Here is a 25,642-nt window from a genome sequence, read left to right on the forward strand (position 1 = left end):
ATTCGCAAATATCGTTGACAAAAACTAAAAAAAGAGCAAAGGGTCTAAGACATCACCTTGTATTACACAACTTCTTACAGAGACAGCGTACGAAAAGAAAGAGTTAATCTTAACTATTTGATGTCAGTGACTGCGAAAAGAATCAAACAAAGCAAAGAGATGTTTTTGGACCCCGTAAAATGAGAGTTTATCTATGAGAAGTTGGTGGTTAGCCATATCAAAGGCTTTAGAAATGTTAAAGTAAAACATTAAGACTAGATATCTTTGGTTATATTGAGAAATGACAAAATTAAAGAAATCAAAGTGGCATGTCATGCAAGAGCGATTTTTAAAAATCCATGTTGAGAATCACTAATAAATTTTCCAGTGGGTAAATAGTCGGAGAGTTCGTTACTAACAATTTTTTTCATAATCCTAGCGATAGCTGGAGTAACATTTATGGGCTGATAATTGTTCATGTCAGTCTTATCTCCATATCTGTAACGCGGTATGACACGCGGTTTTCCAGCAGTGAGGGTAAGTACCTGATTCCATAGAGAGAGTAACCAGCTTTAGAAGAAGAAGAAGAAGAAGAAGAAGAAGTGGAATATCTAGACCACAATATTTGTAGAGAAAAAAACGAAATTTCGTCTACTCCATGAGCATCCGAAACCTTAAATGTATTTACAGCCTTAATAATTTTCAAACATGTGAAGCAGATAGGTTTTATTGAGTTACTAGTCACATACATGACTATTGAAACAGTTCCATTTAAGAATTCTCCACTATTCGCAAAAATACCACTGAAAAGGTCTGCTATAGTTTTAGAGTCGTATATAAGAGTGCTATTATGCAGGATGCATGGTATATCAACATTTTAAGTTGCTTTAAAAGTAAATCAAAGTGTGAAGTTTCTGTAGCTAACGTCTGCTTTTCGATAGGATGAATCTTTACGTCACGTTTTTAGTCATTAATATATTGTACTTATTCATGAATGCAAATATGTAGTATCTTTAGGGTTGATAGTTTATATATTAATTATCCAATCGATAAACTAGTGATTTTAGTTAGGATATATGTCTTAGTAGTCCCCTGCTGCACACGAAATACAATGACATCACCACGTTGACCAGTACCAGATAAGAAAAGATTTATGAGGACTAAAACGCAAAAAGCAATGAAAACTGTTACCTCCTGAACAAGTTATTTGATAATGATTATATTTTTATTTCAAGAGATCAAGAAGTGAAGTTTGCGGACCAATGGAAAATATAATCATATATCCCTACTATAAATAGACTACTCAATGTTCTTTTCCGTTTAATATGTTTTCAGCACTAAAACTAAAGGATTTATGAACTGTCAAGAGTTGAATTCATTTTTGCACACAGTAAGTTGACTAGTACTGTATTATTTTGCTCATATGTATATATTGAATTAACCCTTCTTGAAAAATCTACACACATAAGTTCAGGGTTTCCCATCTCATTAGTTCTCTTTGATATTTAAAGTTGCTTACTTTGATATTTAGTGTACTCTTAAGCAAGCACTGGTATATGTTTCTACTTCACTATGCGATAGTCTAGTATAAATTCTAATCTTAGATCTCTATTGCAGTGATTCGTTTACCGACTCTAGTTATTGAAGTGACTTTATGCAGTTTGGAAACTGAATACCTGTTTCGTTTTATATTTCGTATTGTAAAGACTATGAAAAACTAAAAATGATTAAATTATGCTATTTTTATTCGACCTAAAATTCTTATCACTCAAGTAGACAGAAACCTGATTAACAAAGAACTAATATTCTAATGAAATGAGATATGCGATTGAACTGACCATCTGATTTGCTTTTCACTTCAATCCTCAAGTTTCCCATCTAATTCATCCAAACTAGGTGATCTTTTTGCATCTGTTTGATTAAATAAATTGCGGAGCCTATTTAAACATGTTCTAATAACTACGATTGAACCAGAGCTTGAAAACTAGATAAGACTGAACATGTGTAAATGTATTGCACGAAATACGCAAATCGAGCGTGCAATTAATTTCGAATCATTTATTATTTAGTACAAACATTCCAAATAAGATTGGTTTTGTAACAACTCTACGTAAACACCAATGTTATTAAGAATATGTCAAGACTTTCTCTGGACATTATTACGAATGAAAGAATTCGTATTGACTAAATGATAAAATATAATGGTCAATATTAAAAGTCATCAGTCACCTGTGCGTTTATCCAAGGTGCTTTTCAAATGAAACACTGAATTATTATCAAGCAAATAGCATTATGTTTAAACAGTTAGATTCTTTTACCAAGTAGTTTTTCAGGCAGGTTAACAGAGGAGTTCTAGTAGATTCAGTTTAGTGTGTACAATCACGGTGGTGCAATCCGGCAAAACATCTGTTCAATCAGCCCTATTTTTCAATTATTGTCCAGCCATTATCAGCTCGCGATCAAATGTCTTATAAATCGTGATATTGAAATCTCAAAATACAGCATGAGGTTGAGATAAATTAGACGAAACTAAATGAACTGTTTACAGACTACTTAGCACTATTTATTGATAATCATCAATAAAAAAGTTAATTATAAAATCTTTTTACTTTTATTTTACTCACAGAGTGTTTCATATTTCACAAATCCAAATGTTTCTTTGAAAAATCCAAGGAATTTTAAGGCAGTTGATAAGCAAAAAACACTGAGACATATAAAATATCTACACATTGAACGAACACAAAATAATTCAAATTTAAAACGATCAAGAAGTTGTTATACAACTAATCAGACTAATTCAAATCAGAGTCCAATTGCGAATACTCTCAATTTAACTAGTGAATCATTGTCTTCTAAAACAAGTCCATTACATCACGACAGAAATAGAATAAACGATCACAAATCTACCTCTTCTCTTGTCATTACTAATTATAAAGAATTTAGTGAAATTGTTCGACGATATGAAACTAATCAATATGCAGTCAGTAAATGTAAGTTTCTATTATTTGAATTGAATCATATATGCTGATATCGATTCACTTAAAGTATATTACGCAACAAAATTGATCCACTTCTGATGCAATAAAATTGCTTTAATTAAAGCTCACATCTAATTCATTGATTAATATTAGTTGACAAGTTCATGAATTACAAGATTTTGTATCTCTTCTCAACGCTGATATTTAAAACTGGACTAACCGTCCTCAATTTACATAAGGAGTTCTTGTACCATGTGGTCCCAATGTAATACTGATGACAGTTGAGTATCATAGATTATCGTATACATAAGTATTATTTTTTGCAAAGTACTCAAGGGTTTCTATTTATAACTGTGAATGAGAATGAAAATTCCACGTAAAAGGTTATGGAGTAAGCTTTATGATCTATAAGTTTCACCATAAAATAAAGCAGTGTTTTCTTCTATCTATCAAAACATTTGTTATTAATCCCCTAATGCCCCTGGCTGCATCTGAAAACAGAATTATCATTAGCAAATGTTGATGAATTTCCAAAAAGCAAATTATAGCCGCCTAGTACAAAATCTTTAGTATAACAACATCAAAATATAGGTATACACCCAAGTTTCCCAGTGTCACTAAGTAGGTCGATACTTATCAAGACTTACTGATCTTGGTCATTTTAGTAATCAGGTATGTTGTACATAGAGATTGTTCAGTTTCTGGAACAACATAAATCAAAATGTAAAACAAAAACATTTTTCCGTAGCCAATAAACCTGAAGTGTGATTTTTGATTTGATTACTGTCTGCAACGTGGGTAATAGATTTTTAGTTGCTGGCTAACTTACGCTGAAGTTATCGGACAATTTGTCTGATATAACAATGAAAGCGATAAAATTAGACCAGCTATATAACCTTATATGAAGTCAGTTTTTATGTTCGCTTTCATCTACAATATTCAGTTATATGACACTGTTCTAACCCATTAACGTTTTAAATCACGCTTTTTTCCCTAAATATATTTGGGATTATGAAGAGGTATTCATATTATATTTACCATCGTATGTAACGGCAAGCACAGCGACAAAAACTCTTAACATCTATGCGTCGTATGTTGATCCACTTTAATTTGTGTAAATTTGTTAATTTGATTCATGAACATACAACTTCAGTACACGTTGTTATACAAATCAAATTTAATTGAATTATACGTATCCATAGTTTTTGAAGCAAACGTCTTGGGACAAATGAAACTATGACGATGAAATACAGGATCAACGTAAATTGATATGGTCAAATTGGACAGAAATGCAATCAAATCATTAATAGTTTACTCTAAATTAATAGTTCTAATAACATTAGTTTTGTAAAGAATATATGGACGTCAATATTTCATTATGCTCCAACTTTTAGGTTTATTGACAAACGAAGGGTTTTACCGGTTACTCTTATCTTCCACATATCGTGAACTATGCATAAGGCGCAACCCAACTTTTGACACCTATGATCAACCAATAGAATCAATGTCTACAGTTGCAGAACCGAGCAAATTTAGTTTAGATGCATCACAACATCCGCTCGCCCATTATTATATTAAAAGTGCTTATTTAACCCATAAAACCTGCAGAGAAGATGATATTAAACATACTGTTCAATATAGCCAGGTGTCCCTTACAGATACTACAATACCCAATGAACCATGTTCTGTGATAGGATATGGTATTAAATCAAATAAGATTCTCAGAACTATCCGTCAAGCGTTATTTTTTGGAATTAGGTAGGTCATATTTTACAACAAAACTATTTTTACTCTAACAATAAAAACAATTTTAACTGGCTTTGATTTCTAAATAAATAATTGTTTTTTTTTAATGATGAAAAGCCAATTTATGTTTAGTATTTTATATATACCTGAAATTCAAAATTCCCGCACTTGAATAAGTCCCATGCATTTTATGTAGCTAATCAATCTGTTTTCCTTTAGTTAAGATTTATTTATGTTGATTTTCTTTATAAATAACTTTCCACAAGGGATTTTAAATCTTTTGTCATCGGTGAAAATAAGTAATCTTCTGATTCAGCAGTTTCTTTTTATGCTATAAACCCATAATTTTCTAATTCTAGACTAAAACAAAGTGATAATAACGGAAAGAATTTGTTCAAAACAACAAAAAGACAACAGACATTCTCTAGAATGTCAGTTAAGCTTCCTACTGTCAGTCATAGTGTTACAAATGATTTAACTAGTTACTTCTCTAATATTTGAACATTTTGATAATCTTCGAATGAAGTTTCTGGATGAATACCATTTTGAGAAACATATCAGTTACGCAGCGAAAACGTATCAGTAATGAGGTAATACATGTTTTTTATCAATATGAGGTAGGGTTGGCATTTACCTGCTACAGAATCAATAGAAATTACGTTCTTTTCCTAAAGTATTTAAAATTCAAGTTATTTGTTCAGGATTTAAAACTTTTCTCCCTCTCTTCTTTTTCCTCTATAGGACCCTAATTTTAGATTGTCATTATTTTTCCAGATTAGTTGGAGCCAAAACTATTATTTCTAATGAACTTATCATCGTCCCCACAAATCCAAATAAAATACCAACTTGTTTTACAGAACAAACCTCACATGAGTCATTTGATTTAATGAGATCCATTTTGTACAAAAACTATCCATATGCCTTATTCAGGGTAAGTTATTGTTGGTAGTTATAATTGACGGAAAATACACATTTCATAATGGCTTGTTAACCCTATAGGACTTCATGAACCATCAATAATATATTTTACTGTAGTAATCAACGAATGAAGTCCAAACTCCTAGAAAGTGCATATGCATTCAGTAAACTAAAATTTGATACAAACTCTCCGGTCAAAGGTCTGATGCTGATTCTTTTGGTAATCTGTTAAAAAATCAAGAAATATATCACTTACAAGAGTTAACACTCAGTAATTTTCATATGCAATAATGTAACTCAGGCTATTTTAATGTTCGACCAAGAAATTAAGTAATGTTATTTTCGATTTCCACTCAAGAGTAAAGTCAGAAATCCTCGTTCGTCGAAAATTGATTGCAAAAAGTTGCATAAAACTGATGAATATTGATGTACTAAACTGACGATTAACTGTTTTAACAAACATTTTATGCAAGTTAATTTTATTCCATAAATGTTAAGCTTCACACTGATTTGAAGGAACTGATATTGTCAATGTAGAAGAATTGTAGAGATAGTTCAATTTCGGCGTTGATATCTCGGACTAATTTCAGCTATACAGTCAGTGAAAAATATAAAGCACTGAACGCCTGCTTGACGCTAATGTGAGAATTCTCATCAACGTCTATTTACGATTAGGTGTTAAATCGAACCAAGATCCTTCAGACCTCATCCTAAACATTAGACGACTGAGTTGATTTATATTTCTAATTAAAGTCAGTTAGCGATATTGTACGATTATTTACCAGACGAAGCCACTCCATGGTCCGAACTACAACTTGATATACTAGTAATAATCATGTTCCTACAAGTGACTAATTTCTTATGTTTTAGAGAGAACCCATTATCAGTACAGTTTACCAATGTCAGGCGTGAATTAAATATCATCAATGGCAATTGATGATGATAGTTTAATATTTCGAGTTAGCTGAAGTTAGAGTTGTGTGCTAGATGCAGTGCAGTAGAGTTTTTGGATCAGAACATTATCCCTTATTGTAAAACGAAACACTACAAATTAAACTAGAAGGAATAGTCACAAATAAATTGATATTCATAACTTTTATACTCTACTGTGAAGGAGTTTATATATCCCTTATTAGTGAACGTAAAATTAAACATGAATAAAAATATCTTATCTAAATTGCTGTACTAAAGTGATTTGGTAAAATTATTTTCCACTAAGACAGAATGAAGGTTTAATGTTTCTATACGAAATTGCTCGGATTTCAGGAATCCAAATAAAGGCAATTTATTTTTTCCGATGTATGAGGTCAGCATAATCAATAAGCAATTACCATTTTTTTAAGGATTTAAGTTTCATGGACTTTTTAATTTGTAGGGTACTGGCTTTATCAATATCAATACATTGAGTATGTAATCAATCCTTTTTCCTAACGTTAACGAAAATAAAGTTTCGGTAACTGCTCAGTGTCAAAATTGACTAGTGACTGGTCTGTTCATTAATTGTCATTTTATCCGACTTATGTCTGTATTAATTAAAATTTATATGGGAATGATTATTTAATGATATTATATACCATATTAGTTGAAGTATATCTAAATGACACCTGTCATCATCATATTATGATCTAGTAATTTTCTCATTTATTTTAATCCATTTTTTTCAGTCCGTCCTACAAGTATTGAATGAAAATATATTCCTTATTTCTGATTATCCATTCATTCTGATCATAAACTTGTATGGGTTAGGGTGAGTGTACACAATGATGAGTTGTTCTTTATTTGTAGATTTGCTGACTAAAACTTCTAATTATCATTATGCATGAACCAAAAATAGAATAAATGTATTTCAAAAATTAATCATCGATCAAAATAAAAACAAGTCATGAATGTTTGCTCTCACTGGAAAATATATATCCGAGGTTGAATTGGAAAACCTCTGGTTATATTTCATAAATATTTCTCAATACACAAGATAATATAAGTACTCGACTTAGAGAAGTTATTTATTAAAGTACTCGTTAAGTGTTGAATAAATTATCCAAGATTTTAGAGTAAGGTTCAGATACCTAAGAAATAATAGTACTGTTGTTTTACTAGACAAATACATAAAGTGAATATTTTAACGGACCAAGAGTTTATCGATTATGTTAAAGTTTGCAGTTACTACTCTCGAACGACAGTGTGAGCAGTGATTCGATGAAACCTGATTAAAATCAATAGGTTCTGTTTATATACCCGCTTGATTACCATGTTATACTACTGTTATTTATTAGTGAGCTCATTGTTTATTCACATAAAACAATTCAATTATCAGCTTATTCAAATACAAATAGTACTATTGAACAAGTTTCAAGAAGCAGATTTTATATTTTTTAATTAATATTTAAACGAAGCAAAATGATATTCCATAAATATACTTAACTTGGTTTGATAACATTGACGTTTTAGCATATGTTATAAACCAACTTAGGTTTATTTCTAATTAAATACATCAAGTCCACTTACTATTTCAGGATTCAGATTGGAAGAGAATAAAAATTATTTTCTCTAGATTTTATTTCGACTAAAATCTGACTTTCATGAGTCTTTGTGATTGTACATGTGGATTCAAAAATTATCAAAATACAGTACACAGAATTACATTAATGTCAAAAATGATTGTCATACAATTAAGATAATTTGATTTGAAAATATTGAGTATTTGACTCTAATTTCTTTTTTCTATATTTTTATGTAAATCAAACTGAACTTTTGAACTTCAGTCAAGAGCAACAATGCAGACTGGCAAATTTGTTGCAAGAATATCTCGGACAGTGGATAATGGTATCTCCTTTACCGAATTATACCAGTAATTTGAACAATAATAATAAACTTGAAAAGGAAACCCATTCTACTTATTCAAAACCAAATTACTCAGTAAGTATCACTCAGTTTTTCTGTTAAGTTGGTTAAAAATTAGTTTGATATTAAATATCAGTCACCGATTAATTTCACAATTGTAATCTTTGGTGGGTTATGTTCATTTTCAAATAGCAATCTCATTCAGTGGCCTTAAACTAGCAATGATGTAGATGACTACGTACTGAGACCCAGTACTCGAATAAATAATTATTTATAACCTATAATTTAATAACTTAGGCCAACTATGAAATACTTCTGTTATTCTTTACCATAAATATTGTCTTTGCAGCTAAAGTCATATGCAGAGAAAATAGTCTCAAAATACGTCACAAAAGTGAACAGTTGGCTTGATAACATAAACGGTGGATAATAGTCCAAGATTTTTACCAATATTAAAATTAGGATTGCAATAAGACTTACGGAAGCATATACCTTAACTATGAAAGTTGTAAACTTAAGCCTTTTTTACAATAGTAGAAAGGAAACTAATAAATTAAATGTTTATTTTACGTCATGATAAGGAATAAATTATTAATTGCTCAGTCATTTAGCTTTATTTTTCGAATTGTAGCCAGTTAAATTCTCAAACTTGTAGTATGTTAGCTAACTATTAGATAGTTATACGATAGTTTGATAGATAAGTATCATATCACTTTCAATAATTTTTAATAAACCGTTCTTTGAAATGTTACTGTTAGTTAGTTTGTCTTTCTTCCCAATGGAAAAGTCAACAATGTTCAGCTGACTTAAGAACCTGTCTTATTTTAGATGAACCGTATCATTTGTTAGCATGAACATTGACATGAAAACGAAACTATTTAAGAAAAGACAACAGACTGTTATTAAACTGAACATAAGTAGATTTGTTCATTATATTTAGATACGTTCTTATAATAAAAGAGCGTATTAATATACAAAACTAATCTAAAATATTCCTATAACCAGATTTAAATGTTTTAAAGATCAAATGATTATTCAGATGTTTGCAGCCAGAAAGAAACTTCCAAGCATCTAGAATACTGCTTCTTCATATTGTTGATTTTTAAATGATTTTATTTTATTCAGAATATCTTAGTTACTAAGGGGAATAAGTAAAGTGATTTTGGTTCAAATCTGCATGAATAATCAATCGTTATCGCTAATAAACGATTTGTATTTCTGAATCTAGCTATTAACAAACTCGTCAGGGTTTACTTCATAAATACTTCAACTGGCTCATGGATGAAGTACTCTAATAAGGTAGTAAAGGGTAAATAAATTATCAAACGGTTAACAGTTTAGCGACCAAAACACATAGTTTCTGGAGTTTCTAAGTTGGATTACGTCATTTTTTCCCAGAAATCGAAATGATAGAAATGTACAAAAATGTTTATGTTGAGATTGCTTGAAAAACAAAATTTATTTTATGAGATTCGTAGTTCATTTACATTAAGATTCAACTGAGCACATCAATAAAAGCAACGTGAACACCAATAATCGGTGGTCTAGAAACCACATCCTAGATTTACGAAGTACAACAACAGTTTGTTATTAAACTGTGGAAGCACAGTTCACACGGATATGATAGTCTTCGAAAGAAAGAATCTAACTTCACAAATCCTAGGAAGAAAATGCTGTACACGTCAAACAATCACACCAAATTACATGTCACTAGTAAAACATAATATTATGTGATAAACCTCAAAAACATAAACCATTAATGTCAAGTAAAGCGTAATTACTTAATTAGGTCTAGAATCAAAATAATGTTCCATTTACTGGTGGTACCTAACTGTCAAGATCATTTTGCTTCTTCTAATACTATCCTTCAGCCCTAAATCCATGTGGTCTTCCAAAACCCTTACGTAAAAACGTGAAATTGATTGAGCATAAAACTTTAAACTGGAGGAAATCAACATTGCAACCAGTAAAATCAAGGACAGGCTAAAAAACTAATCATTCTGGTTTCTTAATATTAAATTATGTTATTCAATATTAGTAATTTGATGCTTTATTACCAAGTTACATTTTCAAGAAACATGGGATTGAATGTTAGCAAAAGCACGTTTATTTGAAATCTTGACGGAACTTACTACAAAGAAAAAGCTTAACTGGTCAGAAAGGATAAAAATATAAGAATAACCAAACTGTATATGAAACACAGATGACTTCAAATATTTCTACATTTAAACACGTTTCTAAACTTCCGTTAAACTGATATCCTTCGATTTTGCACTAATTATGGTTTTTTTCTTTTGTTTTAAATATTACATCTGGAAGCATATCTACATTTCTACTTGAATAATGAGTTTACGAATTGAGTGCGTTAATAGTTTATCAACAAATATTCAACATATATCATGTTTGCTTCATCGAATCATTTTTAGAACTAGGGTAAAGCTGTAACAAAGATCTTATTGAAAGAAATAATATACGCTCACCTCACCCCGTAAAGCACCTTGCTTACACATCATCTATCTATGTGTATATACTGAAATACAGTGAGAGACTTAGCTGATTATTTTTGAATAAATTCAATTTAAACTTGGTATTAGGTACTCCCAATAATAAACTGTTTAATATATAACAAGCTATTTTTGTGTACAATAATTTGTTTGGATAATAATTGTTTTCATTATTAATAATTTTAGCGTCACTTACCGTCACCAGAAATGTTAAAAAATAAAATACTTTTGAGTATTCGCTTAGTACGAACAACCAGATCATTATCCGGTAAGTAAGGTGATGTACTAAAATGAATTGATTTTATTGTATAAAAAATATTACGAAATCTGTCATAATAAGAACAATCAGTCAGCATTTGATAAAATAACTGCTTTCATTTGCGAAAATTATTTATATACGCGGTCGTAAGTATTCTGAGTGCAGCCAACGCGGACAACTTAGCACTGCTATATGAACAGAAAACTTAAGTTTTAATGATTGTATGGTTAAATTTTAAAAAATTAGATTCAAACATTGTGTACTGCGTATTTATTAACCAGTAGCTACCTTGTAGATGGCTCGATTATGTGAATTTCGAATTCTTCGCATTACGGTCTTATTTATTTACTAGTTAGTTAAAAGCGAATTATCCTCGAACAGTTCATTTCCATTATAAAAAAAAAGAGATAACATGATCTTGAAAATTGAATATAATTCGGATGAATTGTTTTACAGTATACTAATAGGAATGACTGAATAATCTTATTTATTATAACCAAACGGAGATACTCATACGAATAAGTTGACAAAGGAGGCAGTACGGAACAAAATTATGAAGCATTGTACAAAAGAGAAAAATATAATTCATCTTAATAACTGGTCACTTTGTGTAAATAGGGGAGACATTGCATCCGTTCAGTTTGTGAGTAAAATGTATACATATTACCTGAATTACAACGTTTAGAAACTAAAGTGTCTGTGATAACCATATTAATGTCACGTACGTTAGCTAACAAATTCTGTCTGTTGATTCAGATGTTTCTCGTTTGAACTGGTGAAATACATGAGAACACTTTGTACAACTGACACTTATTTTGTCTAAAAAGATGTAAAAAATCTCCTCTAAATGTGATCAATAAGAAGGAATTTTTAGAAGTATCTTTTATATTTGCTCAATACACATGTCAACATTTCAATTAAGAAAGAATCTTGCCAACTTCAAAAACACACTGGTTTTCTATTGTTTAAAAAGATTCTAATATAGATAGAACAAATTCTTTTGTATAATTTCCACTATCATGTAATTTCATTAGTGTCTTCATTTCTTGGTCATGGGAACACTAACAATAGAAATATGTAGAGCTGGAATTTAATGTAAATTCAAAATAGATTTAAAATTCTAACTTATTTTACTTAAAAATCACCTCATTGAAAGAAATGAATAAATACAAAACCAGTTGTGTCAAGGTTGTAAAATTGATTTAAACTCATGAGTTGAAAACACTTTTATTTAACAATCGTCTTATACCTTGAATGACAATTAAATATCTCTTAAACAACATGTAGATTTATGTTGCAGTAACCATGTCGAAATTCGATTGAATGGGATATCATAATAAGATGGAAATGTTAAAAGACAACCAGAAAGTTGAAAGATTAAATAATATTAAAATAATGTATGAATCGGTGAAGCTAAAAATTATAAACAATAGGGCGAAATCTTGGAATAATGAAGATTCGTAGCTTAAATATATGCTCTTGTGGTTATTTCATTCGCTGAGCTGGTTGATCCAATATCAAGCGTTCCTATGACTTTATGTGTAACATTATCCATCCTTTTGTCGAGCATATTTATATTTAACTTCTATACAAACAGACGTTGATGATTTTGTTCTGAATTATAATTTACACCTTATGGTTAAACCGTTTGGCTTAGAGGACTTAATACTATCCAACGAACGAAGTTTAATTTATAGTTCGTAAATGAGATTTATTTTACACTCAGATTATTATATTCGATGGACAAAATTGCAAAAACTGACGTATCCAATGAGTTGCTTAAAACGTGATATAAACTTCATTAGAGCACTATAAATAGAAATGACTTTTCGGATGTTTTAAATAAATGTAACCTCTTGTTTCCTGTAGACGAAAATATTAGTAAATTACGAGTAAATATTTGAAGTTTGGTGAATGTTTTGCAAAATATTGCGCAAAAGTGTCCTACTAGAGGTCTCTAAAGTGTATCTTTAAGAAAGATATACATATAGTAAAGTATCTAGATATTCCATCCAGTCACCAGAGCCCGAACACAGGACTTACAAGGTCTGTGATGAACGTCCACTAGGCTTGAGTTCAATTGTTTCCATTTCTATCTTCAGTCATTTTGCGATACAGCATGCCCCATGGAGCCTGAAGGATCAAGGATGTTTCGTAGTGGAGTCGTGGATTGATACTGCTGAAGAGACTCATACTACGATAAAATAGCTTTACATTACCCCTTGGTTTCAAATAATGCTTTAAATAAAGCTAACACGTGATGAAGAACTTCAAGTGATATCCATATTTGATTATATAGAGTGTAATTTTGTGGTAAATATAAGAGAACTTTTTCTGTTTGGCAGAGTTCAATCATATGCATTCCTTTAAATTACAACCTGGTGTTTTTAATTAATGTAAGAAATTTTGTTTCATTATTTCTACACTAATTGCTAAATATAAACAGCACTTTTTCTACTATATTGTGTACTCAAAACATAATGAAGGTAGAAACATATTTCTCATTAATATAAAGACAAAGTTGTCTTAAATCTCTATTGTAAAATGTTGTCCATTAAATAGTTTTTTCATTGAACAGATTAAATCACACAGTCATTTGTTAATTATTATATTTATACATTAATTTATATGCTAATTATTGTTTTATTAGCTATCAAAATGATAAAATGGCTATTTGGACAGAATAATTACTTTTCTCTTTACTTGTTCTATTTCTTTCTTTTATCTACTCTAGAAGATCAATCACAAGAGCTAGTGACAGACAAAGTACGTTTTTGTAGACAGTAGTACATAATAAATTAAGATAAGCAATTAGTTAATTGTAATTTATAATAATAATAATAATAATAATAATAGTTTTCATTATCTTTTATAATTGCTTCAAGCTAATTTGACATTCAAAACAAATACTAAGTTTCCTTTTAGTAGAATACAATTGATTATATCTAGTAATTGCTTTTTTTCATATTTTGCACAATGAAAAAAGAACTGAATAGTTCATTTGTTTCATCTCATACAATTAAGTACATCTTCAAGAGAGAGATTGGATGAAAGAGGTATAGAATCCATAATATGTTGTGGTCATATCACTGTTCATATAGCATATATATATATTTTTTAAATCCATGTAATCTGAAGTCAGTATCTAGAATCATAAGAGGATTTGATGTTGACTTAACTTTATCACAACTAACTGCTACTAAAAGATGGATGACTGAATTTTAATTGATTAACTGTATGATTCTGTACTTGTCTACATTCAATCTCAAATATAATCATGATTGTTCATCGACTAGAATTTTTAGACTGAAACTCGTAAATTATTTGTTAGACCAAAAAGATGAATCATTTTCATTGGCTTTTACTTAAATAAGTTTAACTATCTTTGAAACTCCTCTACAGCTTCAAAAACAATATCGTCGAAAAGAAACATTTCTTTGTTGAATCATCTTCATTCTTTTCGACGAAGTATTTGTTTCATAAAAAAATTATGTCTTAGCCATTCCTAATAATACATCATCTATAAATTCGTCACAGAGTCAAGGAAAACTCAGTTTGTAAGCTACCATAATATCATTATTTATATCACTTTATTTAAGGGTTTTCAACCAAGTATGTATCTATGCAATTGTGAATGATTCTGAGCCATGTCATTCAAAGTCACTAGACACTGAGGATGATAATCACACAGATTCCAACCAGGTAGCCTGCATTTACCTACAAAGCCCAAATTTAACAGTCAATGCTTCCATGGATTGTCTCCTCGTTATTTTATCCCCCTCTCCTATATTTCACCGGACCTAATTCTTTACCAGCCATCATCGCACATCGAGATAGGCACTGATTGAGCATACATGGTATATGCTTCAACCACCTTAATCGAGGAAGATTCACTACCTCATTAGTCTATTTGACATATCCATGGAATAAGCTGCGTATAACCTTATTGTTGCCAACTTAGTAGTCCTTACATACTCGATCAATGCTTTGAAGCCACCTATAATTAAATACTAGTAGCCTACAAATATATTTATCTTTGAAGGTCATATTTCACAATCACAAAATTAAAAGAGAAAACTACTGGGCATCACACTCGTATTTTGCTTTGCTGACGGATATCTCACCTTCGCTACACATGATCCTAGTTGCCAAACCCCAATCGAACTTGCTAAATCTGTTCTAATATTTCGTCAAACATCGATCCACTGGGGCTGATAATATTTCCACGATAGAGGAAGTGTTTGAGGTACTTAACTACTTAAATCCCCATTATCAATTTAGACGTTAAAACATACCAGTCATTGGGCAATTTTTTTATTTAAAGAGATAGAAACACATTCCAAACTCCTGGCATTGTTGCTCAGGATGATCATCACCTTAGCCAAATGATACTACGTATTCTAGGTTAACAAGTAGATCTCTCGGTATGAGTTCAATTCCTAAAATTCAGAGGATGAAAGCGTAACAATATGACGGAGTTAAATAAAAATGAAGTGAACAATCCTGACGAATACTACTTGATGTTGTCAATTCTACTGACACTTGACCATAATCTTTGACTCTACTAGTAATGTCCGAATAGTGATTCTGTTCGTTTTTGATTTATTTCGTTGGTACACCTTTCAGTGACGGACATTACCATAAAACTTGTCGATCTATGGAGTTGAACACTCCCTTAAGGTTCAGAAATACAACTATGGTTGATAGTTAGTAAGTTTGTCAGTGTTTCAAAACCTAATGGAAGTGAATGTTCTATTGGTCTATCAGCATTCAGATGTGAAACCGACCTAGTTCTCCTATGTTTTCTGTTCATAAGCCCCGGTTAAGATTCGGATGGCTACTGTGGCTGGCATTACAGATACTATATTGGACAAATTAATACCTCATTGGTTATTACATGAGGACTCCAGTCCATTCTTATAAATTGAGACGGTCTGTGAGAAAGAAATACAGACGAGATTAAGTATAGTCTCCAGAATTTGCATAATATTTCAACCAATGACTTCTAAAATTGGTACATCATTCTTAAAAATCTCTGAGGTTAATCTATCATCACTTCCCACTTGCACCCAATTTAAAATAACTATAGCTTTTTCAAGTCCTTTAGAAATTGGGAAGCTTATGTCGACATCCCATTGGTAACAACAGATATCTGGTGGCTAGTGGAACTATGTTTTATGTACCACACTCATAGCTATAATCTCCTGCACTGAGAATGGATCATCGTCTCATCTTTTTCCGAAATAGTCGAATTTTTTATGCTTGTTTCCTTGATCGATCTGGAAAGCTGTTATGTATCACTTCTGTCTCTTCCATCTCTTTTAATTTTTCTCCTTATCACTGATTGCAGTCGTTACGTAGACCTCTAGACAGTCGATATATAGGTTTTCTATGCTCCTCATTGTGTTCAGAACCTGGTGAATGGGCTTCTGAACATTTATCAGTTCAGCAAATGTCTCTGAAATCCGCTGATTTTTTGACCGTTTGATTTAAGTCATTGGTAGATATTACTGCTGTCTTCTCACATATCTGTATAACCAGTTCACCTAATTTGAAGTGAACACTCACATAATTAACTAACTTCTCTTCTAGTTCTTCGCGAAATATACTCTTGACTTTTTCATCGTTAAGCTGAAATCTGTGAGATCATGCTGTGGCTTTCTTGCGTCCAACAGGATACGAATAATTTCATGTCCCAACTAGAACATGATCAGAGTCTAAAAACAAGCACAAGAGTGAGTGATAGTCTTCTGTTGAACCTATCCAATGATGGCTTATAACAACGTGGTTCATTTGAGTCCATCGCCTAGTTGATTCTGAGGGTCTTTATAATGAGCAATGTCTCTTCTTTTTTTAACTTAGCGCTTACTGGAAATAAACCGTTATTGCAGTATAGTCATATCACATGATTTCCGTTACCTGTTCACCGAGCTGAAAGATCGTATAATACTTTTAAGTATGTTTCAATCTGCCCCAGACCACCTTCTTGAGCAATAAAATAGTCTGATGCAGTTACGAAGCAAGCATATTCGATTTTCTAACCGAGAGTAGAGTTAGCTGTAAGCTACCACTGAGCCACTGTATCAAAATACAACTGTCAATGGTGGGTATATAATAACTATGAGACCTTACTTCAATGCTTTTTGCAACTACTTAGTACTACTTTAAGTACAGTCTATGAAAAATTTCTCTCATTCTTAACAATGCAGCAAAAATTTACCCTTATAAACCACTTTTAACTGGTTGCTTGACATCAGAGACCCTGATTTTAATAATCTAATTATCAGGAAAATTGATATTAAATGAATATTTCTCTTTTTTTGCTGAATAGAAAACAAATTCGTCAAGAAACTAAATGTACCACCCTTATTTCTATTTGAAAGACAGATATGCCTATAGTTTATTGAAAATAATAAAAACAACTACACAACTTTCCCAAAGTCCCATTACTTAATAACGAAATATTATTCCAATAAAATTTAAAAAATATTTAAACCCAACAAAATCACCATTCATTGCATCATCAATATTTAACAACATTACAAACATTAGAGTTTATTTAGTCTACTAACAATATAACCAATTCTAACTGGGAATGACAGAAGATATAAAAATGGAAAAAAAATAAAAAATAATTGTCGTATAATAAACGAACATTAAATATTAACGTTTTTACTATTCAGTTATTCACAATAATGATAAATAAAATGTCATAAATTTAGTCTATATTTTAAATATCTTTTTTGACGTAAACCTTGTTTATACTACAAAACGAAAAAAGTGCTTGTTCATCAGTTTCATCCCGGTTAGTATGATCGTCAGAATATATTTATGTGATTAGACAAATTTATGATTATCATTTCAGCAGTTTCAAATATATAGAGCAGGAAAAGACATTTGGAAAGATAGTCGAACGAATTGTTGACATCGGTGGTTAGTGAAATTTAAAGATAATTGTCATCACAAACTGCGTTTTCAATAAAGATGATGTTAGTTGAAAGGTGAAAACTAACTTCATAATTAACAACCTATAAGAACATTCCACCCTAACGATGTACGAAGTTGATTGTAAGACGATAAAATCATGTAATATGTCTCTCACCGAACACACTAAGCTTTAAATTTAATCAAAAGTTTATTGTAGATCAGGTTTGTTAAACAGTTTGATCAATGTAACTGCAGAAATTGATTACCCAAGGATGATGACCACAAGGTTAATAATCGGGAATTTTTACAAGAGAAATAACTAATCAATACGAGAACATCTTTAAGATTAACTTAAAATAAGTTTCAAACTAACATATCTTTTAAACAATCAAGGTTAATTGTTTATTTATTTAAAAGATTCGCATAAAATATCAGTAATATTAAGTATGACTTATTTGTGTTATAATCGTATCAGTACTAGTATTTTGTTCACCTAATGACAGTACTAATAATGTTTTTCGATAAATTAAATGTTTTATTCTTTATCCATTAATGTATAGCCACAGAGTCACTTTACTCAAACAACGCTTTTGAAAAAGTCAGAAGTTGCTTCGCCATTAACTGTATTTATTACAAATCCTGAAGGTGAACAAAAAGTAAGATAAGTATATCCCCAATAGTATTTAATTTTTTAGCTTACATTTTTGGTATTAGTGATACGCCTTTCCAATATTTTGAAGAAGAAGAAAAAAAACCACTTTCTCTTTACTTTGTGTTAGAAAATTTTCAATACTATTTTGAAAGTAATTTTTAGTAAACCTAGCATAAAATGTCCTTGATATTGAGATTAAGTAATTACACTTACTTACTTACGCCTGTTACCCTTCATGAAGAAGCATAAGCCTCCCATCAGTATTCTCTTGTCCTGGACGATCCTTTTCAATTCTTTTTAGTTGCTATTCATCCTTTTCATATCTGCCTTTAATTCCTAAAGCATTGCGTTCTTTGGCCTTTCTCTCTTCTGTTTCCATTCAGGATTCCAAATTGTTGTTTATCTATTAATGCAGCTCCAGAGTCTTTTCCTAATTTCATCTTCAGTTGGAAGCTGGTTTGTTCTCTCCCACAGTAGGCTGTTGTTGATGGTATCCAACCAACGAATATTAAGTAATTACACTGAGTAGATTTATTAAATCGTATGAATGAAGTAATAAATAAATCGATTAATACTCTATTGTAATGATATCAGTTCGAATATATACTTCAATCAGTTTCTTCTGCTAAGTGAAAGAATTTATTACTAATTTCCATTAATTTTTCGAAGTTCTGTTGAGTTTTCATGAAGATGAAAATTATCAACAACCTTTTTGGGAAACTGCTATCAAGTGAATCAAACAAAGGTGAAAATGACTCTAAATTATGAGGATTTTAAAATATTCTGTCAATAATCGGTGAACATTTTGACATTAATCTCTGTAAACTTTTTAATGAAGCGTGGGAGAATATTAAATTATATATATTTTATGAATTCTGCAGATATGTGTTTGGAAATACTTGCACAGCAGCCTGTTCAAAATTCTATACCAAAATGTTTTCAAACTTGTATTCATTTCCATGAAACTTCGTGTTTTCGATTTGGTTAAATAATTATGCATGTCAACAGTGTGCGCTTACATGCTTCCACAAGATGTTTACAGCTTATCGTGAATCTAATTAATGAGGAATCCCAAAACACTACTGCAGTAGTTCGTACATTCTTCTTCACTCAGATTATTGAGAAGCGATCATTATAGAATTCGCACCTCAAATATATTAGACGATACAAAGCGATATCATAGGAGTATGACTGACTATAAACATTCACCGATAAGTTTGAAGAGCAGCTAATCACTGAATAAAAACGTTTAGTATACGTTCTTTAAAAAATTTACAAGATAAATCCTTATATACCGAGAATATCATTACAATTTCTCAAATTCTGTGATAAAAGTTCTTTTCTGTGATCATACATTGGTAAGATTATCATCATTAACCTGAGTGTGAAACCAGTTCTATGCTTCCTTTCTGTTATTGGTTTAACCAGAAAGCTATTGAAAGCAAGTTCAGTAATCGTAAGTCATATAGTTTAATATAACAGCCAAGGCTTAACTTATCTTCTGAAATCACCTCAAGCCACTGCGCCTAATTTTTTTCAATCTTGTCATTTAACTAACGTCAAATCTTTGAAATGTTATGAGCTAATACTAATTTTAAGTTTTCTTGCACTACTTAAAACCTTTTTAACTAAATACATTCATGGAAGTCGTCTTTAGTAATGAGAAAGTGACTCCAGAACCATTAAACAGGAAGAGATAATTTATGAACATTCCGAAAGACTTACAAACTAAGGCTAAATACGATCAAAGTACTTTTACAAAATTTTAATTATTGTTTCGCTTGTATAACTTTTTTTATATAAAGTACATTGAAAGCCCGGTTGTGTTGTTTCGAAATTGATCACTTGCAAGAATTTTCTAATTGAGCATTCATTTTTTTACATAAAAGTGACTCATATATATATTCAAACTTGTTCTATTTACTAAACTTTCTTAAGTATTTGCTTGATATCTATTTTATATAGATAGAACAACTTTAGTTGTTCAACTAATTTCTGTTCACAGAAATGACTGCAATTTAATTAAAATTTCAGTTATAGCAAAATGAACTGAAATTAGCTGCGTTTCTCTCCACTACATAATAACAAGTCGTCCGGTCATCTAATCGATCGATTCATGCTTTTATTAAACTTTGTAACTGATTTTCTTTTTCCTAACGGTACACTTCAAATAACTATAATTTGATCTGAATGGATCTGAATGCATGAACTGATATCATGTTGTCATAACATAGGACTTTAGTAAGGATAGTCAATGGATGATGGTGAAATTCAGGACAAGCATTTCTTATCACTTCGGACCAGTCATTTAAATGTACCTCCATTCCAGTGCTGGTGTTTACACTGGGACTTAATGCCAATGAGAAAATAAGAAAACTTTTATCGACTCAACAACTGAATTTACTGTATATCACTATGAAATAAAATAAGATGGCGTATACAGTCACGTTGAATGTAATAACGGTGAATATAAATGATTGGTAATTTCCGTTTGAATTCTCGTTCTATAGAACTTAAGGAATCAAATTTCTCTTTATATAAACTCTGCAATCACCTCTCGTTTATGAATTAAGATTTCACAATTATTCATCACAACCAACATCAATCTGGTGTGGTAAGTATTTTATCCAGAATGATGAAGAACAGAAGGTTTAAGGATATATTAAATGCGAAACTATCACGAATTGGTTGATTTTGAAATAAAACTCCCAAATCTTTCAGAAGTGGCCAAATAATATCGCGATTATTACTAGACGTTAACGTAATGGATTTGATCATAAGAGAACCTTGCATACTTATTGGTAAGAGGCCTCAGGTTAGAATGAAACAAGTACTCAGTGTTACCTTGTTTTACTGGTTTCCAAAACGACGACATTCCTTTATGAAACTATCGTTCGCCCGACTGTAATCTTCGGTCAATATGCAGTATTTTTAAGGTAGAGTCATACTACTTAAAAAAATTCACAGATAACACTATCTTTACCGACCATTTAACGTTATGCCGATCTACTAACGAAGGTTTATATTTTTTAGAGTGCAAGTCAAGATATAGCGTCTACCAACAGTAGTAGTCAACTCAGTCCACCAGTAGAGCACAGGTTGAGCTTGAACAAAATACTTGACAAATCGGTAACACCAGAGGATCATAATTCGAATGGTTGGTTTCCAAAATGTTGCGGGATGTATACAAATAAAATAATTGATCGAGATGCCACATTTTCTAGCCAAGATGAAGTAAACTATTTACACCCACGTCTGGCCAGACTTGTAGTATTGCCAACGCCAGATTTTCCTCCTGATACTTGTATAGCATTACACCATCAGTATTTGCTTCGGAACCCCAAGTCCAATCTAGTGGATCTCGATGGTAGGCACATAGAATCTAATATTTTACGAAGGCTACAGATTAGAAGAAAATCCGAAGGACCAATACATGATTCAAGAAGTTTTAAAAATATGAGTTCTGTTAATCTTGACAAAAATGATCGACAGCCAAACAGAAAATTGGAGGAATGTGAACTTATTACTTCTCTATTTAACTTGATCACTACTCGAAAGGCCCAGCTAAAACACAGAGATAGGAAAAGAAGATTACTTAAACGTTTAGTCACCGAGGTATGTGGAAGTATGACTAGCCAGAAAAGATCAACATCAGGTGTAAATAATACCCCATCTTCAAATAGAAAATATACATGTAAGTCTGAAAGGGTTAAAAAAATATATCTACATTCTATTTAAAAATTATTCGAGTGGATTAATTCTTTAAAACAAAGATTAAATTCTTAAGTACACATTTTTTGCTCATTATTCATAACTGAAGTGTGTAACTTAGATGAATGAATTAGATAAGCAGAGTTCTCTTTGTTCACGTTATATGTCTACGATAATTTATTATTGGTACGTTTTAATACAGATCCACTTGATTTAGACAAAATACACTCGTTTGCTGTTAGGAACTACTGTTGTAATAATTACGAAGCAATAAAACTTTTGTGTCAAAATCACTTTGGTGTATTCGACTTTAGACAAGTCAAAGATCACATGGGTTCCTAATTACAAGACTAAATTAGTTACATTAAACTCGATGAAGCAAATTATTACCCTCAATAACTGTTGAGCACAAAAATTACTCCACTGTTCTCTATTTTATATTACAGCAATCGGAGTTATTATCTATTTTCATTATTAAAATTCGTGTTTGTTATATTATACCAACCTCAATAATAAATAGTAAAATAAAAATGTTTTGCTATCCTATTGTTTTAATGAGCTTATAAAAATGATTAGTATACCATTTCCCTGGGTTTTACCCTGATTCGAACATTTCAATAATAAAAGCAAATTCAGGTGATCCGAGGTTTTGGAATTACATGTATAATCCCCAGAATAACCGATTGATTTAAGTGTAGGTTTCATTTCAATTAATTGTAATAACTTAATAAAAGTTAAGAGGAGTGATTGTTCAAGTAAATGTAGTCATAATGGTCATATTGAAAGTATATATACAACTGGGATTCAGCGGTTTGCATTTTCAGCTTGTGATGATGTACGATCATCATTCGCTGTCGTCGGTACTGTCCGTCTCACTCCTGATATGGCCGAACTCTACTAGTCAGAGATTCCCACTAGCTTTTATCGCTTCCTTAGCTAAGGCAGGTTCGTGTTGTAAATCACAATATGAACAATCTAAACAAACCTGTTTTATTGGTTCTCTGTATGAATGAGAAATTAATCACAGTATTTTAGTTAAATAAATTTAGATTACGAAAATATAGGAGGAGAATTGTGCTTTTATCGAACTTTTTAATTTATAATGGAGCTGAATATTGATATAATGTCCCCGAAGCTGGTCAAGACAAAAAAGGGCACACAGACATATGGTTTATTAATCTATACGGATATAGGACTTTGAGACCGACCATCTCCAGCAGAATCATGTTAAAAATACTAGGAATAACCAAGTCAAACGGGATTTCTGGATTGTTTAATCTAGACTAATATTGAAGAGTTCGCGTCCATCACAACAAATCTGACAAGCCGTGCTAAGAAATGTTGACAAGTGCCAAAATATAAATTTATAGAATATCGGTTAATGCTACTTGCAACACAATCTAAACAAGAGTATTTAAAACTGAAAAAAATCAATGAATTAGATTCTTCCTCACAAATACCTTTTTTGTTAAGCAGTTTCATGTAGATGTGAGTTTAATGTTTCTTCTAATTTACATGTTCCTTTAAAGGAAACGAGTTACATACATTTCCTTTCAGTGCAAAGTATAGATAACGCCTTATATTTGAAATATCAGGATGAAATCCATCTTCCTAATACTTTATCTAGAGAAACGGCATTGATATCAATGATCAGTCCAGCGATATGAAGTAGGAAGTGGTTTGGTTGAAGTTAGACATTAACACTGTTGGATGCCGGCTCAGTGGTCTATGGGTTAAGCGTTCGCGCACGAGACTGTAGATCTTGGGTTCGAATTCCGCGTGCGGGATTGTGGGTGCACACTGCTGAGAAGAACCATATTAGAACGAGACGGCCATCCAGTACTTCCAGGTCTTCAGTAGTGGTCCAACATTTACTGATTCATATTCTCAGTCAAAACTGAACAATCGCCACAACCCTATGATGATGGTGATGAAATAATTCAAATTAACGCTGGTAACTATTTGAAAAAGAAGCTTTACTAATAAAATCTGAAATAAATATTCCGTGATCAATTCTCTGGAGAACTGAAGAACACAACTTTAAGGCTTATGGTGAATTAATCAAATATCGATTAATTATAGCTAGATAATGACAAACGATGTAGCTAATTTGGTCGTATCTCTATCATTTAATTCAATCAGTTCGAGTTATGGAATTTGTTTAAAACTATGAGTTTGATACAACTGAAATAGTTGACTGATATTTATGACACATAAATGTGGTTATTTATGCCCTTGATAATTATGCTTTACTTATCTATCTCATTATACTTAATAAATTAGGGTCAAATGCTTCAGAGGCTCAACCAACAAAACTGGACCATCGAACAGATAAAATTACAACAAAGCAAGACAAAGGATGGTTTAAAAATCGAATATGTGCTTCACCAAAAAAACCAGAAGAACTGAACATCAGTTCAAAAGACACTCTATTGGCTGCAACAGTAAGATATGCTCGCCGTTTATCAAATGCATCTGTATCAAAATGCAATCTATCAGTTAACTCTTCACCGCGAAATTCTGAATGTCGTGATGTATCTACGGACTCTCTAAACAACCAGAAACACCCGCAACATTTGAATAATCGATTGGATGCTGATGGAAACAAAAGACCTGCAAGTAAATGAGTTTAGAAAAAATTTCGATCTCCTTTATCTCAGTACAAAAACTAACTAGATCAAATTATCTGACTGTATGACTAGCAAAAACACTGGAGTTTTATTTATTAAATCCATAACAGTCCACATTCACCATGTAATAGATTACAATAATTCACGCTTATATTTGTACCGATAACGTATTATAAAGACGTTACAAGTATTTAGATATACTGTATGTGGAGGTTGTAATTCATAGGGTATTTTTTATAATTTACAAAGTAACCAAGATGTGTGCAATATGTTTAGTTATACCTTGGGAAAAATTGGAATACGATAATGCCGTATGTTTTCAAGTGAAACTTGAAATTCCTGCTTTAGCTTTGGTTTGGTTTGATTTAAAGAATCTGATTATACAAGTCATCATAAGTCATGGCCTCTATTTTGAACAGCTTTAATTCACTTGATGCCGCATTCTAAGTATTCCATTAAAGAATAACATATGTTAATAAAAACCTGCATACTATACC

At 31.2% G+C, this 25,642-nt stretch overlaps 1 protein-coding gene across 1 annotated transcript in view; it reads left to right on the forward strand.

The window, feature by feature from the left end:
• MS3_00010332 (uncharacterized protein) overlaps nt 1-25,642 on the forward strand; it is a gene marked incomplete at both ends in the record, with an annotated part of 54,211 nt that overhangs the window by 16,343 nt on the left and 12,226 nt on the right. The window contains 11 exons of the mRNA XM_051218693.1: nt 1,315-1,369; nt 2,606-2,969; nt 4,352-4,715; nt 5,445-5,634; nt 7,286-7,368; nt 8,384-8,537; nt 11,153-11,234; nt 13,960-13,991; nt 18,713-18,808; nt 21,838-22,498; nt 24,799-25,134. Coding sequence (XP_051070800.1) covers nt 1,315-1,369; nt 2,606-2,969; nt 4,352-4,715; nt 5,445-5,634; nt 7,286-7,368; nt 8,384-8,537; nt 11,153-11,234; nt 13,960-13,991; nt 18,713-18,808; nt 21,838-22,498; nt 24,799-25,134 — 2,417 coding nt within the window. The remainder of the gene's footprint in view (nt 1-1,314; nt 1,370-2,605; nt 2,970-4,351; nt 4,716-5,444; nt 5,635-7,285; nt 7,369-8,383; nt 8,538-11,152; nt 11,235-13,959; nt 13,992-18,712; nt 18,809-21,837; nt 22,499-24,798; nt 25,135-25,642) is intronic.

The sequence above is a fragment of the Schistosoma haematobium genome, chromosome ZW, assembly GCF_000699445.3.
Source record: "Schistosoma haematobium chromosome ZW, whole genome shotgun sequence".
Classification (NCBI taxonomy): Eukaryota; Metazoa; Platyhelminthes; class Trematoda; order Strigeidida; family Schistosomatidae; genus Schistosoma; species Schistosoma haematobium.